Source organism: Notolepis coatsorum (genome assembly GCF_963971535.1).
Source record: "Notolepis coatsorum genome assembly, chromosome: 10".
Classification (NCBI taxonomy): Eukaryota; Metazoa; Chordata; class Actinopteri; order Aulopiformes; family Paralepididae; genus Notolepis; species Notolepis coatsorum.
Genome location: NC_140174.1, coordinates 18655539 through 18672043, shown reverse-complemented (window position 1 = coordinate 18672043; position 16505 = coordinate 18655539). Strand labels below are relative to the sequence as shown.

Genomic DNA, 16505 nt, shown 5'->3' with positions numbered 1-16505 from the left:
ACAAACCCAGGAAGCTGCAGCCTCTGGACCCGTGGTCGGTGCTGACTAAGCCAGGAAGCTGCAGCCTCTGGACCCGTGGTCGGTGCTGACTAACCCAGGAAGCTGCAGCCTCTGGACCTGTGGTCGGTGCTGACTAATCCAGGAAGCTGCAGCCTCTGGACCCGTAGTCGGTGCTGACTAACCCAGGAAGCTGCAGCCTCTGGACCTGTGGTCGGTGCTGACTAACCCAGGAAGCTGCAGCCTCTGGACCCGTGGTCGGTGCTGACCAGAGCATGTGAGCGGATCGGCGCGGGCGAGAAATCCGCTCTTCGCTCTAGACGGCTTGTTCCGCTCCGCTAATCGCTCATGTTGACCCCGCCCCCAAGTCGCTCTCCGCTCGCTCACCGCTCACCTTCATTTATGAATCAAGCGCTCCCCGCTCCACATCGCTCCACAGCTCGCTCGGCAGATTTTCTTTTTTGGAGCATGATGTAAATTAGCTTGATTTGACCAAACTACAACAGTCTACACCCCCTGGGCCCCTTAACAATTGTTTGTATTGAGCCGTATTGTAATTGTACCCATTCTGCAATGTTAAATAACGTAATATCCATTCAACTAGCTCTACTAAGCGATGGTAGCTAGCCTAGCCACAATGCTATGGTCGCTGCCATTCACGTTAGCATGTAAGCTAATAACAACAACAATGGTGGAATATATTTTGGTCTAGCAGGATATGAGTGACGGTTCACCCTTCTCATTGGTTGAAAATGGCCTTCATTTTTGTACATCGCCACCTGTTGCTTTGGCATTGTACTACATGTATATTATATCAGTGTTAAACCACTGTGAGCGTGAGCGGCCCGGAGCGGATTGGAGCGGAGGAGAACTCTCGCTCCGGAAGTCGCGCCAACCCATTTTAAAACCCACTCCGCCGCTCACTTCAAAACCACCCGCTCCGCTCCCCGCGCCGCTCACATGCTCTGGTGCTGACTAACCCTGGAAGCTGCAGTCTCTGGACCCGTGGTCGGTGCTGACTAACCCTGGAACCTGCAGCCTCTAGACCCGCGGTCGGTGCTGACTAACCCTGGAAGCTGCAGTCTCTGGACCCGTGGTCGGTGCTGACTAACCCTGGAACCTGCAGCCTCTAGACCCGCGGTCGGTGCTGACTAACCCTGGAAGCTGCAGCCTGTGGACCCGTGGTCGGTGCGGAAGGCCCAACGCCCTGCGACGTTGACGTTGCTGCCCAGGAGAAAGTTGGTGTAGTTGTTTAATGATCCAGTGCAGGGGAATGACCCAGGGATGGAGAAGTGATGGGTGGAGTTCACTGTATCATAACCAGCCTGGAAACAGATCACATTCAAACGTATTGTCATCATGCAGCACAAGTGCAGTACAATGAGAAGAGGTTTGGCATCAACCAGAGTATAAATGTAACAGTAAAGTTATACAGTAATATACAATGTACAGGTGATTAAACTGGGTATAAAATATATAAATTAGTACTACCGGGTAATAGTGCTAATCAGATGTATGTACAGAGTTGTAGTATTAATATGTACAGTGATACAGGTTTGAAGACACTGGTAGTAAGTCATACTGGCCAGCAGCGTAATTAGTTATAGTCGGTAAAGGATACAGATATAGATATAGTATCTACAGATATGCAAAAAGGATTATATGCAGGTATGTACAGACAGATGTGGATATATATATATATATATATGGTAAAAATAGATACATACATATACATATACGGTATATACAGTATTATTGTACATGTTATCATACAGCGTTATATGGGTTATGCAGGTGTCTTAAGTAGGTATATAGGAGGATTATACATAGGTATATTCAGACAGATATGGATATATATGCTGTAAATATGAATATATACATGTATATATATGGTATATACAGGACTATTGTGTACATGAGTTTTGGCATGAAATGTGATTTATGGAAGATTCTCCTGTGTGAGGCTTCACTCATTCACAGGACAAATACTTGTGCATCTTGGACATTGCTACGTTAGGTGGTTCTGTAGCAAGTGAAGGCAGACAGATGGTCAAACACACTCAGACGTCAGTGTTCTGACCTGCACGGTGCGATAAGTTGGGTCTATTGTCTGGTAGTTCATCAGGACAAACGAGTGTTGACCACCAGAGATCAGGACGGCTTGGACAGTGGAGCCCTGGAAGAACAGCGATTAACCATTAAAAACACGTCTAACAATCACACTGTTGTTTCTGACACTCACTGTTTCAGAATATGCATTAGATTAGAATAGGATAAATGACTATTTTGGTAGTAAGTCATACTGGCCAGCAGCATAACTAGTAAGAGTAGGTAAGGGATATGTACAGATATAGTAACTAGCAAGAGTAGGTAAGGGATATGTACAGATATAGTAACTAGTAGGTCAGGGATATGTACAGATATAGATATAGTATCTACAGGTATGTAACAAGAATTATATGCAGGTATGTACAGACAGATGTGGATATATATAGGGTAAGAATAAATAAATGTGCTGCATACAATACATGATTATATGCAGTTATATTCATGAATAATTCAGAACTGCACTATTGCATTATTTTACCCTGTCTATTCTATTCCACTAACTATTTTATTGCACTGCACTATTGCTCTATTTTTCTCTTTTATTACTGTCTATTTTAAAATGGTCTATATGGTGTGTGATGATCACAGAGGCTGAGCCCTATTGGGATGTTAGATCCTAATGTGAAAAACTGTGATTTAGTGTTCGGTGACTTTGTCTATTTTGATGCTCGTTTTACTCTTGTTTTCTGTATTTTCTTTTTTTATATATCTCTTTTATCGAAAGCGCATTACAATTTGTTCCTCACATTTTTACCCATTCACTCACACATTCACACACCGACGGTGGAGGCGACCATGCAAGGTGCCAACCTGCTCATCGGGAGCAGTTAGGGGTTAATTGTCTTGCTCAAGGACACTTCGACACGCTGCCCGGGAATTGAACCGGGAACCTTCGGATTACCAGGCGACTGCTCTACCTCCCGAGCCACTGCTCTTGATCTCCTGTCTTATTTTACTGCTGTGAAGCACTTTGAGCTGCAATTATTGTATGAAAGGTGCTGTACAAAGAAATTTTATTATTATTATTATTATTATTATTATTATTATTATTATTATTATTATTATTATTATTATTATTATTATTATTATTATTATTATTATTATTATTATTATTATTATTATTATTAATATTATTATTATTATTATTATTATTATTATTATTATTATTATTATTATTATTATTATTATTATTATTATTATTATTATTATTATTATTATTATTATTATTATTATTATTATTATTATTATTATTATTATTATTATTATTATTATTATTATTATTATTATTATTATGATAGATGGAAGAGCATGACTCACGCTTCCTGTTTGAGGGTAATATTATTATTATTATTATTATTATTATTATTATTATTATTATTATTATTATTATTATTATTATTATTATTATTATTATTATTATTTTTATTATTATTATTATTATTATTATTATTATTATTATTATTATTATTATTATTATTATTATTATTATTATTATTATTATTATTATTATTATTATTATTATTATTATTATTATTATTATTATTATTATTATTATTATTATTATTATTATTATTATTATTATTATTATTATTATTATTATTATTATGATACATGAAGAGCATGACTCACATTTCCTGTTTGAGGGTAATATTATTTTATTATTATTATTATTATTATTATTATTATTATTATTATTATTATTATTATTATTATTATTATTATTATTATTATTATTATTATTATTATTATTATTATTATTATTATTATTATTATTATATATTATTATTATTATTATTATTATTATTATTATTATTATTATTATTATTATTATTATTATTATTATTATTATTATTATTATTATTATTATTATTATTATTATTATTATTATTATTATTATTATTATTATTATTATTATTATTATTATTATTATTATTATATATTATTATTATACATGAAGAGCATGACTCACGCTTCCTGTTTGAGGGTAATATTATTATTATTATTATTATTATTATTATTATTATTATTATTATTATTATTATTATTATTATTATTATTATTATTATTATTATTATTATTATTATTATTATTATTATTATTATTATTATTATTATTATTATTATTATTATTATTATTATTATTATTATTATTATTATTATTATTATTATTATTATTATTATTATTATTATTATTATTATTATTATTATTATTATTATTATTATTATTATTATTATTTATTATTATTATTATTATGATACATGAAGAGCATGACTCACGCTTCCTGTTTGAGGGTAATATTATTATTATTATGATACATGAAGAGCATGACTCACGCTTCCTGTTTGAGGGTAATATTATTATTATTATTATTATTATGATACATGAAGAGCATGACTCACGCTTCCTGTTTGAGGGTAGTATTATTATTATTATGATACATGAAGAGCATGACTCACGCTTCCTGTTTGAGGGTAATATTATTATTATTATTATTATGATACATGAAGAGCATGACTCACGCTTCCTGTTTGAGGGTAGTATTATTATTATTATGATACATAAAGAGCATGACTCACGCTTCCTGTTTGAGGGTAATATTATTATTATTATGATACATGAAGAGCATGACTCACGCTTCCTGTTTGAGGGTAATATTATTATTATTATGATACATGAAGAGCATGACTCACGTTTCCGAATCGATTGTAATATTGCACATTAGCCCACGTGGCGACGAAGACCCAGCTGGCGGTGAAGCTGATGCTGGGGAAGTACTGGTGGATGTCTCGTGTTGCCTGTTGGAGGACGCTGCCACCCGTGTACTGCTTGTAGAAGACGGCACCCTGATCTCTGTTGTCCAAATCTACCCAGAACGGAGCGATGATGTCTCTGGTTGAGTGAGCTGGGAACTGGTAAGGAACATACCGGCTGAACCCTTGGTCAAAGGTCAAGTCTCCATTGTGATTGACCTGGGGGGGGGGGGGGGGGGGGGGGGGGGGGTGATAGAACAAGACTTTTCATTTCACAGTCATACAAGATATAAAATAGAGATTACCACAATACAATAAAGGTAGGGTACTTCACAATAAAAGTAAGTGGCACGTCACCAAAGGGGACATTTATTTTGCACATACTCGCAGACGTCCAAAAACTTGAATAAGTTTTGCACATATTCATTTAGTTTGACAGTTATTGAGAGTAAATTAGTTTGAATATGGCCACCAGTGATGTCATCAGGGACATTGAATCCTTGTGTTGTATTAATTATAGCTCAATGAAATTATAAGGTAGCAGTCCCTATAAGACATGGTGTTGTGTTAATTACAGCTCCATGAAATGATTAGTCCCTATTCTCTACATTGTTACATTGTGCTGTAATTAATACAACACAAGGATTAAATGTCCCCGATGACATCACTGGTGGCCACATTCAAATTAATTTACTCTCAATAACTATCAAACTAGAGTCTTTGGATGTGTGTCTTTTGATTATGTGCAAAATAAATCAGCGTTGTTTTTTGGTGAAGTGTCCCTTTATCCTCACAGACAGTGTGTTTCGCCTCCTTGTTTCCTGCACTTTGAATAACAGTGTGTTTCGCCTCCTTGTTTCCTGCACTTTGAATAACCAGTTGTTTCGCCTCCTTGTTTCCTGCACTTTGAATAACCAGTTGTTTCGCCTCCTTGTTTCCTGCACTTTGAATAACCAGTTGTTTCGCCTCCTTGTTTCCTGCACTTTGAATAACAGTGTGTTTCGCCTCCTTGTTTCCTGCCTCCTTGTTTCCTGCACTTTGAACAGCCAGTGTGTTTCGCCTCCTTGTTTCCTGCCTCCTTGTTTCCTGCACTTTGAACCAGTTGCCTTGAAGTCACAGTATTTGCCAACAGACTGAAATATAAACTATATTATTCTTGACCACACATTCCACATGGCAAGACACTAACTTTAAATAGTGTGTATTTTGGAGATTGTCACGTACATATATCTGATGATGCATCGTTCCAAAATAGGGAAAAGCTCGCTGCAGAGTGATTCTGGGAGAATATCCATCATCTGATCGGCTGCTCCTGGTACCAGTTCCATATCCATAGAGTTGTCCTAGGAGGAAAAATCGAGTTATTAAAGATCCCCTCCACTCAAAAACAAATTTTCAATGGCCAACTCCCCATGGAGGCATGACTATACAGATTGTTATTTATGACTTTGACTATACAGATTGTTATTTATGACTTTGACTATACAGATTGTTATTTATGACTTTGACGATACAGATTGTTATTTATGACTTTGACTATACAGATTGTTATTCATGGCTTGATGATACAGATTGTTATTTATGACTTTGACTTTACAGATTGTTATTTGTGACTGACTATACAGATTGTTATTTATGACTTTGACTTCACAGATTGTTATTTATGACTTTGACATACAGATTGTTGTTCATGACTTTGACTATACAGATTGTTATTTATGACTTTGACTTCACAGATTGTTATTTATGACTTTGACAATACAGATTGTTATTTATGACTTTGACTTTACAGATTGTTATTTGTGACTTTGACTACAGATTGTTATTCATTAGTTTGAATATACAGATTGTTATTCATGGTTTGAATTTACAGATTGTTATTTATGACTTTGACTATACAGATTGTTATTTATGACTTTGACTTTACAGATTGTTATTTATGACTTTGAATATACAGATTGTTATTTATGACTTAAGTCTTAGACTATACAGATTGTTATTTGTGACTTTGACTATACAATAATAATAATAATGCAGTATACAGATTGTTATTTGTGACTTTGAATATACAGATTGTTATTTATGACTTTGACTTTACAGATTGTTATGACTTTGACTTTACAGATTGTTATTTGTGACTTTGACAGATTGTTATTCATGACTTTGACTATACAGATTGTTATTTATGACTTTGACTATACAGATTGTTATTTATGACTTAAGTCTTTGACAATACAGATTGTTATTTGTGACTTTGACTATACAGATTGTTATTTGTGACTTTGACTACAGATTGTTATTTGTGACTTTGACTATACAGATTGTTATTTGTGACTTTGACTATACAGATTGTTATTTGTGACTTTGACTACAGATTGTTATTTGTGACTTTGACTACAGATTGTTATTTGTGACTTTGACTATACAGATTGTTATTTGTGACTTTGACTACAGATTGTTATTTGTGACTTTGACTATACAGATTGTTTTTTGTGACTTTGACTGTACAGATTGTTATTTGTGACTTTGAATATACAGATTGTTATTCATGACTTTGAATATACAGATTGTTTTTATGACTTTGACTATACAGATAGTTATTTATGACTTTGACTATACAGATTGTTATTTGTGACTTTGACTATACAGATTGTCATTTGTGACTTTGACTATACAGATTGTTATTTATGGCTTTGACTATACAGATTCCCACTCACACCAGATTCCGACTGAAACAAGATTCCCTGGGACCATAGGATCCACAGCTGAGCTAAAAGGGTCAGAACCGTTATAGACTGCGACCAACTCCTCAGTAGTTTACAGTCGTCCTCACCAGGAGAAGTGCACTTTCCCAGGGTTAAGGCGCTGAGATCCCACCCCTCTTTCTACATAAACCTGGATACAGATTCACAGGGCACTGAGGGCAGTGTCACCAATGTAACCCAGTGTATTTGAAACTGGGACCATAGGATCCATAGGTGGCCGCACTAACCAGCTGAGCTAAAGGGTCTGACCCGTTAGCAGGTGCTGGTTGACTGTAGTTTACACTAACCAGCTGAGCTAAAGGGTCAGACCTGTTAGCAGGTGCTGGTTGACTGTAGTTTACACTAACCAGCTGAGGTAAAGGGTCAGACCTGTTAGCAGGTGCTGGTTGACTGTAGTTTACACTAACCAGCTGAGCTAAAGGGTCAGACCTGTTAGCAGGTGCTGGTTGACTGTAGTTTACACTAACCAGCTGAGCTAAAGGGTCAGAGCCGTTAGCAGGTGCTGGTTGACTGACTCCTCAGTAGTTTACATAAGACATTTAGGGAGAATCAAATGAACAGTCTCGGAGGAGAAGGAGAAAAAAGTGGATTTTGAAAAAGTTCATTAGGATCACAAGGATGACTTGGATATGACATAGTAACAACACATTTCAGATGTCATCATGATCCGACAAATTGTTGAGAAGTTCAATTCTTTATTTAGGCTACGGTATATTATGGTCTGGCCTCCTTGCTATCGTGAGACAAACATATTTGCAAAGTCTGGTGCAAATTGGACAAAGTGTTGACAATTAACAGTTTGTGTTTTTCTCTGAACGTGGATTGGATCTGGCACCACGGCTGGTGATGATTGATGCGGTTTGGTCTGTCAACTATTTAAACGACACATCTAACCACGGCGGTCCCTCGATGCCACTCAGCAGGTGTGATGAGACTCGCCTAAAGGCAGTGAAGCGCAGAGAGGATGATGTAAGTGTTTCCCATAATGTCCACCTCCTCTTGCTGAGAACAATGACACAGTCTGCACAGCAAGATGCCAACAATAACTGAAATGCCATTCTCCTTAATCCTCCTAGTGTCAGTTAAAGCTGCAGTAGGTAACGTCAGAGAAATGACCTGCCCAGCAGAAGTAGAACAGACTCCCAGAGGCTCCAGCAGCTTTAAGCTGAATACAAAAAAGAATAATAATAATACCAAATATGTCCCAGTCTCTGATGGGCAGGTGGTTTTGCACATTGTGTGTTGAAGGAACGTGATGGTGGCCTTTGTTGTATAACTCCACTTGGCAGGTGTTTGTTTGGTTATATCTTATTATCTGGTTATTGATGCAGGGAGCAGTTGTTTTTGGACAAGCAGATGTTTTTGACCAGCTTAAGAGGGGAAAGCCTCTGGCAGTCGGTGGAACCCCCTTGTTGCGCGTGAACAAATGTATCTAGCGGTCAACATCTTATATAGATTTCAGGTAAACGCATAGTAAACAGGAAGCAATGGGTTACTTATGACTGCATTGTCCGATTTGCACCAAATTGTCCTGCTATAACAAGGCTTTTCTCACTGGGTCACTATTCTACTATAACAAGGCTTTTCTCACTGGGTCACTATTCTACTATAACAAGGCTTTTCTCACTGGGTCACTATTCTGCTATAACAAGGCTTTTCTCACTGGGTCACTATTCTGCTATAACAAGGCTTTTCTCACTGGGTCACTATTCTGCTATAACAAGACTTTTCTCACTGGGTCACTATTCTACTATAACAAGGCTTTTCTCACTGGGCACTATTCTGCTATAACAAGGCTTTTCTCACTGGGTCACTATTCTGCTATAACAAGGCTTTTCTCACTGGGTCACTATTCTGCTATAACAAGGCTTTTCTCACTGGGTCACTATTCTGCTATAACAAGGATTTTCTCACTGTGTTACTATTCTGCTATAACAAGGCTTTTCCTACTGATCAATACAGAGTATTCAGATATTGTACTGATCAATACAGAGTATTCAGATAGCCTACCGATCAATACAGAGTATTCAGATATCCTACTGATCAAGATATCCTACTGATAAATACAGAGTATTCAGATATCCTACTGATCAATACAGAGTATTCAGATATCGTACTGATCAATACAGAGTATTCAGATATCGTACTGATCAATACAGAGTATTCAAATATCCTACTGGTCAATACCGAGTATTTAGATATCCTACTGATCAATACCGAGTGTTCAGATATCCTACTGATCAATACAGAGTATTCAGATAGTTGTTGCACCAAACTGTATAACCCCGGCTACAAACTAATTACAGAAAAATGCATGAAGCGGATGAGTTACTTGTGAACTCTTTATCTGATTTGCACCAAACTCGACAAACTCATACATTTGAAGTAGCATCACCGTTGTTGATACATGAAACATGGACTTACAGCCTGGGTCTGTTGAGACTCCAAATCCAAAGCACTTTACAGTTTGTTCCTCACATTTTACACATTCACTATCACACCAAATCAGGATAGGTGGGACACGGGTTTCCCCCGGCCATTTGAAAACGTCACAGCCTCGCTTTTTCTTGCTGGCCAAGAGACATGTCCGTGAGTTACAGGGCCTGTGCTACAGACAGCTGTCATTGTAAAGGATAGGTGATGCAATGCAGTAGAGACAATTTATCTTCTACTCTGCTCCCTACCAGTAGTGTATATTGGGTCAGAGCCTCCTCCTCAGGGAGTTTCAGAGCCTCCTCTGAGTTTCAGAACCTCCCTCTCAGTGAGGGAGCCTCCTCAGAGTTTTCAGAGCCTCCTCCTCAGAGAGTCTTGGTCCAATGTGTTACATGAACCTTTTTCAATTGTTTACTCACGTTGAGGTCTCTCTGGGAAAACCGCTGTCTTCCCCTCTTACATAAAGAGCAGAATTGACGCGGTTGTTATTCCCAGGTTCGTCATGTGTGGACCCGTGTCTGTGTCTTTGTAGACCGGCTCCCTGCTGCTCGTCCCAGACAGCGAGGGGAAACGTTGTGAGGCTCTTTCTGGTTGGAAATTCGCCGTCACTGTTCTCGGGTTCTTTGCAAGCATATACACTGTTTATGAAATCAGCGTATGGTCTTACGAGACCGAGCAGCGCCGGCCCAGGGTGTTTTTTCAATGATTAAATATGCTTTGTGGGCCGGCGCGCCTTGGTTTCCCAACATCATAAAAACTGCGTTTTTTATGCGGAAGACTGGGAAGGAGATTTTTTGTCTCTACCGAGCGCCAGTGCACTAGGTTAGACTTGATGGCTCACGTACATCTCCGGGGGGAGATGACGGAGTAGATCAAACATTGACAGGGGGGGTTCACGGCCACCTTTGGGTGGGCCACCGAGAGCAGTGCGTTCACGTTCTGACCGTCTTGGTTGCGCCCTCTGTGATTTTTTGGATCGACACGCGTACCTACCCCCCTCTTAGGACTGGGGCGGCGGCGTGACTAGGGCACGGGACTGGTCCAGGTCACGCCGGACCGGATCAGTTTAACCCGTTGTCCGCCGGGGAACGGACAGGTTCTGATTCCCCGAGGGACTCTGTGCTTTTCCGGGGGAAAAATGCCAGATCGGGCCGGACGTCACAGGGGTTGATGTCATGAATGTGTGTGTCATATACATGTCACCTTGAGTTGCCCTTAACAGTGGCATGCATTTGTCCATACTGTGTTGTACCTTTTTGCACGATGTTAGGGGGTTGGTCCTTTTCCATTTGTTTCACCCCTCCCTCCCTGTTAAACAGGGGATGGGAGGGGGCTGTCGGGGAGGCTGCTTCTGTCAACTCCTCTATGCATCCCTGTGTAGGTCCCGGTCCACCAGGCCCAGGTCGGGCCTTGCCCTCAATAAACCTGTTGGCCTGGGTTAACCCTTTTAAAACCTGAAACGCTTGAACTGCATTGTATAGCCTGTGTATACACGCAGTTGTGTTTCTGGGGTTTCTTAGTGGGTTAAGGGAGCACCCACCTCCTGTTATAATATACATAGGGGGGTGGTTGTCTCCCCGGTGTGTTGGTAGCAGAGTCGACTCTCAGGTTGAGCCCGGGTCTGACCCCGGCTGCCCCGAGAGTATGCCCCCGCATTTTTCATGACGACTGCCAATTGTGTCAAACTCTTTCTCTTAACCTCGACCCTGCGGGATTAATAAATTGGCGGGGTCAGGGCTCATGGAGATCGTGACATGGTGCACAGCATACCGGAACACCCTTTACCCTTTCCGCCGGGATGCTGTTCTTACAGTAAGCCCCTTAGGCACCTGTCTAGTCCGCAGTGCTCCGGGCGCAGGTCGAGTTCTACTCTTGGGACCTGTCAGCCTGGATTGAGGGATCAACCTCCTTGGAGGGTTGTCTCCCTGGCGCGCCGGCTGGCCCCACGTTATTGTGGGGGGGAAGCCTCCTTGGGAGCGCTTCGGAGCGGCGTGCCAAGGGGAGAAGGGCCTTCACCTGGTTTAGGCCCGGTCCGATACGCTGGCAATGTGGGGGGTGGTGTCACCAGTGACCGTCTGGTGGGGTCTCGATGCCACAGCCTCATAGACCTCACCAGGCCCCTTTTTCGGGGTGTCCTAGCCCCGGGGTGGCCTGAGGCTGGGACCTCCTCCGCGCTCCGCTGCTACGGCCTTGCCACGGGGTTGGGGTTTTGACTCTGACCCCGTGATGTTGGGGGCTGTGACAGGGGTTTTGCTCACGTCCGTTCCCTGGTGGTGTGTGGGATGCGCATCTGAGTAGTCGCGGGCCCTTCTAAACAAAGGTAAGTCCCACGGTCTGCTCACCCTGTGCGTTTGAGGTGCTAAACCCTCTTCGCACAGTCAGGGTCTGATCTCCCTCCCGTCCCTCGCTAGAGGGGGCGGGGGGGCCCGGATCCTCCCCAGTTCTGATGGTTGTAGGGGACCTCAGCGGGTGCATCTGTCGGGCTTACGCTCTGCTCAGCTCTTGTGTTCCAATAGAGCAAAGCGTAAGCTATAACGGAATATAATGAAGGTTATCTCATAACCCTAGTTATATGAGTAATAGCGAGCGATTTGCTCTGACTCACTGAGGACCCCACGGTCTTCCGTTTCGGCCGTGAAAGACTGGGGAAGGAGCTGTTCTATGGCCATGACCCCGCTTTATAGGAGCGGATGTGGGAGAGGTCAGGCAGATGTGGGCAGGTACACGAGGTGAAAGCTTTTATTTAGGATATGATTAAAGGGACAGTTCCAATAGAGCAAAGCGCTCGCTATTACTCATATAACTAGGGTTATAAGATAATCTTCATTACTATACTATACTGCAATGCTATGCTATGTTATCCTGTTATGCTAAATAGTTTGATACCTATAACTTAGGTGCACCTTTGTTTTAAGGTGGTTTGTGCAAATTGGTGCTTAAAATTTAATTTCCTTCTGCTGTCATCTGGACAGGGAACGAACAACCTCTGTATATTTACTGGTTGCATTTTTCTCTAAACAAAACTAATAAAGTCTGTATTTCAGCTAACTCTTTAGGTTTCAATAGTCTGGATTTAATAAATAATTCATTGGTATGTTCTCTTGAATCTACTTTGTGAACTATTCTTACTGCTCTCTTCTGTAATATAAATAATGGCTTTATGTTGCTTTCATACATGTTACCCCACACTTCCACACAGTAACTCAAATATGGTAGGATGAGTGAACAATATAATATTTGCGTAGAATTATAATCAAGCACATTCTTTGCCTTGTTCAAAACAAAAACACTCTTGGCTACCTTCTTTTTTATGTACATTATGTGAGGCTTCCATGTCAATTTCTCATCCAACATAACACCCAAACATTTGAACTCAGATACTCTTTCAATATTAACTCTGTCTATACATAATGCCACATTGTCCTCCTTATTTCGATTAGTAAATATCATAATTTTTTCCCTCTCCAAATTTAGGGATAACTTATTATACACATACCCCTTTAAGACCCCTTTAAGACCCCTTCAAGCCTTGGCTGAGCGTCTCAAGTGAACATGATGGTTAAGACCCCTTTAAGAACCCTTTAAGACCCCTTTAAGAACCCTTTAAGACTCTTTAAGACCCCTTTAAGACCCCTTTAAGAATCTTTAAGACCCCTTTAAGTTCCCTTTAAGACTCTTTAAGACCCCTTTAAGACCCCTTTAAGAATCTTTAAGACCCCTTTAATACCCCTTTAAGACCCTTTAAGACCCCTTTAAGACTATTTAAGACCCCTTTAAGACCCTTTAAGACCCCTTTAAGATCCCTTTAAACCTTGGCTGAGCGCCTCAAGTCGACATGCGGTTAAGATCCCCAGACTGATATGTGACGCTTCCTTCTGCTATTGTGAATATTGCCGTTCTTTGCTAGTCAAAGAATAGTTTCCTACTGTTGACTTGATACACACCTAGATACACACTTCATCACTACACCATGACACCTTCCAAAGTAGAAATCAGAATGTGGTGTATATTTAAAAATATATATTATATTTATACTTTTTCTATATGCTTGTATCTTTGTTGGTATATTACATGTTTGGTATTATTGTTATTAATATTATTATTATTATTATTATTATTATTATTATTATTATTATTATTATTATTATTATTATTATTATTATTATTATTATTATTATTATTATTATTATTATTATTATTATTATTATTATTATTGTTATTGTTATTGTTATTATTATTATTATTATTATTATTATTATTATTATTATTATTATTATTATTATTATTATTATTATTATTATTATTATTATTATTATTATTATTATTATTATTATTATTATTATTATTATTATTATTATTATTATTATTATTATTATTATTATTATTATTATTATTATTATTATTATTATTATTATTATTATTATTATTATTATTATTATTATTATTATTATTATTATTATTATTATTATTATTATTACTATAAATAATAATACTGTTATTAGTATTACTGAGCTTATTATTATCATCATCATCATCATCATCATCATCATCATCATCATCATCATTATCATCATTACCATCATCATCATATTGTAATTTATCTTCATAAGCTTCTACTTACCATTAGCTTGAGAGATCATGATGCCTGTGGTAAAAAAAAAAAAGTGATAGGTACAATAAATAAATACACAAATACATAAATGATAGCATCTGCATCAGACTCAGACATTGTACCATGCAATAGTACATCACTAAAGCTCACATTTACTCACTGATCTACACTGCCCTGCAGAAGCTAACCGCAGTAATAATAATAATAATAATAATAATAATAATAATAATAATAATAATAATAATAATAATAATAATAATAATAATAATAATAATAATAATAATAATAATAATAATAATAATATCTTAGATGTATATAGCGCCTTTCAAGAGACCCAAGGCGCTTAACAGGAGGGGGCAGCTAGTGGAAGGGGATCAGGGAACAACGTAACAACAAAGTAAAAAAAAATAAAAAAAATGAATAAAAAATCAGGCAGAGTCATTTACAAATTTGGTGAAGAGGTGGGTTTTGAGTTGGGATTTGAAGGAGTGCAGGGATGTAGGTAGCACTACGGATGTTTGGAGGGAGTGAGTTCCAGAGGGTGGGTGCGGCAACAGAGAAGGCTCTGGGACCTACAGTCCGCAGTTTGGTGGTGGGATGGAGAGGAGACCGGAGTCAGAGGACCACAGTAACTACAATAATTTTCAAAATGTTGTTATGAGTGAAATTTTACTTCTCAATATCTGGTGTATCTCGTGATAACGTTTCAGAGTTCAATCTTGCTCTGTTTTACAGAAAAGGGTATAAAGAATTGCAGTAACTACAAAATCACTGGAATAGAAATAGAAATAGAAATACTTTTATTATCCAGAGAGAAATTTGACCATAGTCAAAGAACTTTAAAGCCATTTCTCTCAGTTTTACTGCATAGTTCCTGCGGTTAGCTTCTGCAGGCCATGAGTTCCTGCGGTTAGCTTCTGCAGGCCAGTATAGTTCCTGCGGTTAGCTTCTGCAGGCCAGTATAGTTCCTGCGGTTAGCTTCTGCAGGGCAGTGTAAACGGGACAGAATGTAACAATACTTACTCATGGTCCCCAAAAGCAGCAAAGGTAACATCATCTCGCGCCCCGTTCTAACCAGCTCAGGAGTGAAATCTGTTGGCACATAAACACACAAACATGGCACATTTGATTGCTCAAATTGAATGAATAAAAAAAGATTGTTAACAAAACTCCTGTAAAATATGCTACTGTATAACAGCTTGTCAACAGCAAATCACCCACCTGTTGGCCAGTGTCCTCTCTCTCTCTCATGGATACAGGGATCTGTGATGTGTGAGGTGTCTTTTATAGGCTGGAATGTCACAGTACCTCTCTGGTTTCACCTGTTGGAGAACTACTCCACGACGATTCCTGTCAATGAATCAAACAACCGGTTTCCTCATACTTCCCATCAGACAGTTTAACAAACACACAAAAGAAGGAGTAGCCTATACTGAATATCGTGACAGCTGTGATCTGGTCCTAGGTGAGAGTCTGCAGGCCAGAGCAGGGTATACGTGCTAAAGATAAAGGGGGAGTTCACCCAAAATGTAAAACAACATATCCCCCCTTTACCACATATACTTTACTGCATATAATCCTCCTATATACTTACTTATACACAGGGGTGTAAAGTACTTGAGGAATTGTACTTCGTTAGAATACTTAAGTACTGTTTGGGGGGATTAGTACTTCACTCGAGTATTATTAGGTTTATATACTTGTATGGGGCGCCAGGGTGGCGCACCACATAGCTGCGCTGCAGTGCAACGCGGACGTCCCGGGTTCGACTCCCGGACCCGGAGACCTTTGTCTTCCCCCAAGTCTTCTCCCAAAACCTTCCTCTCTGTCGGGCCTGTC

General features: G+C 38.8%; 1 protein-coding gene across 1 annotated transcript in view; it reads right to left on the bottom strand.

Annotated features, from left to right (window-relative positions):
* The window catches only part of LOC311236076 (alpha-tectorin-like), a 58658-nt gene extending 42715 nt beyond the window's left edge, over positions 1-15943 (bottom strand). The window contains exons 1-7 of the mRNA XM_084323672.1: positions 15888-15943; positions 15690-15758; positions 14676-14699; positions 6081-6199; positions 4797-5075; positions 2078-2173; positions 1154-1322 (exon numbers count right to left, since the gene is read on the bottom strand). Of these exons, the coding sequence (XP_084179798.1) occupies positions 1154-1322; positions 2078-2173; positions 4797-5075; positions 6081-6199; positions 14676-14699; positions 15690-15723 (721 nt within the window). The 5' untranslated portion in view covers positions 15724-15758; positions 15888-15943. The remainder of the gene's footprint in view (positions 1-1153; positions 1323-2077; positions 2174-4796; positions 5076-6080; positions 6200-14675; positions 14700-15689; positions 15759-15887) is intronic.
* Positions 15944-16505: the final 562 nt, after the last annotated feature.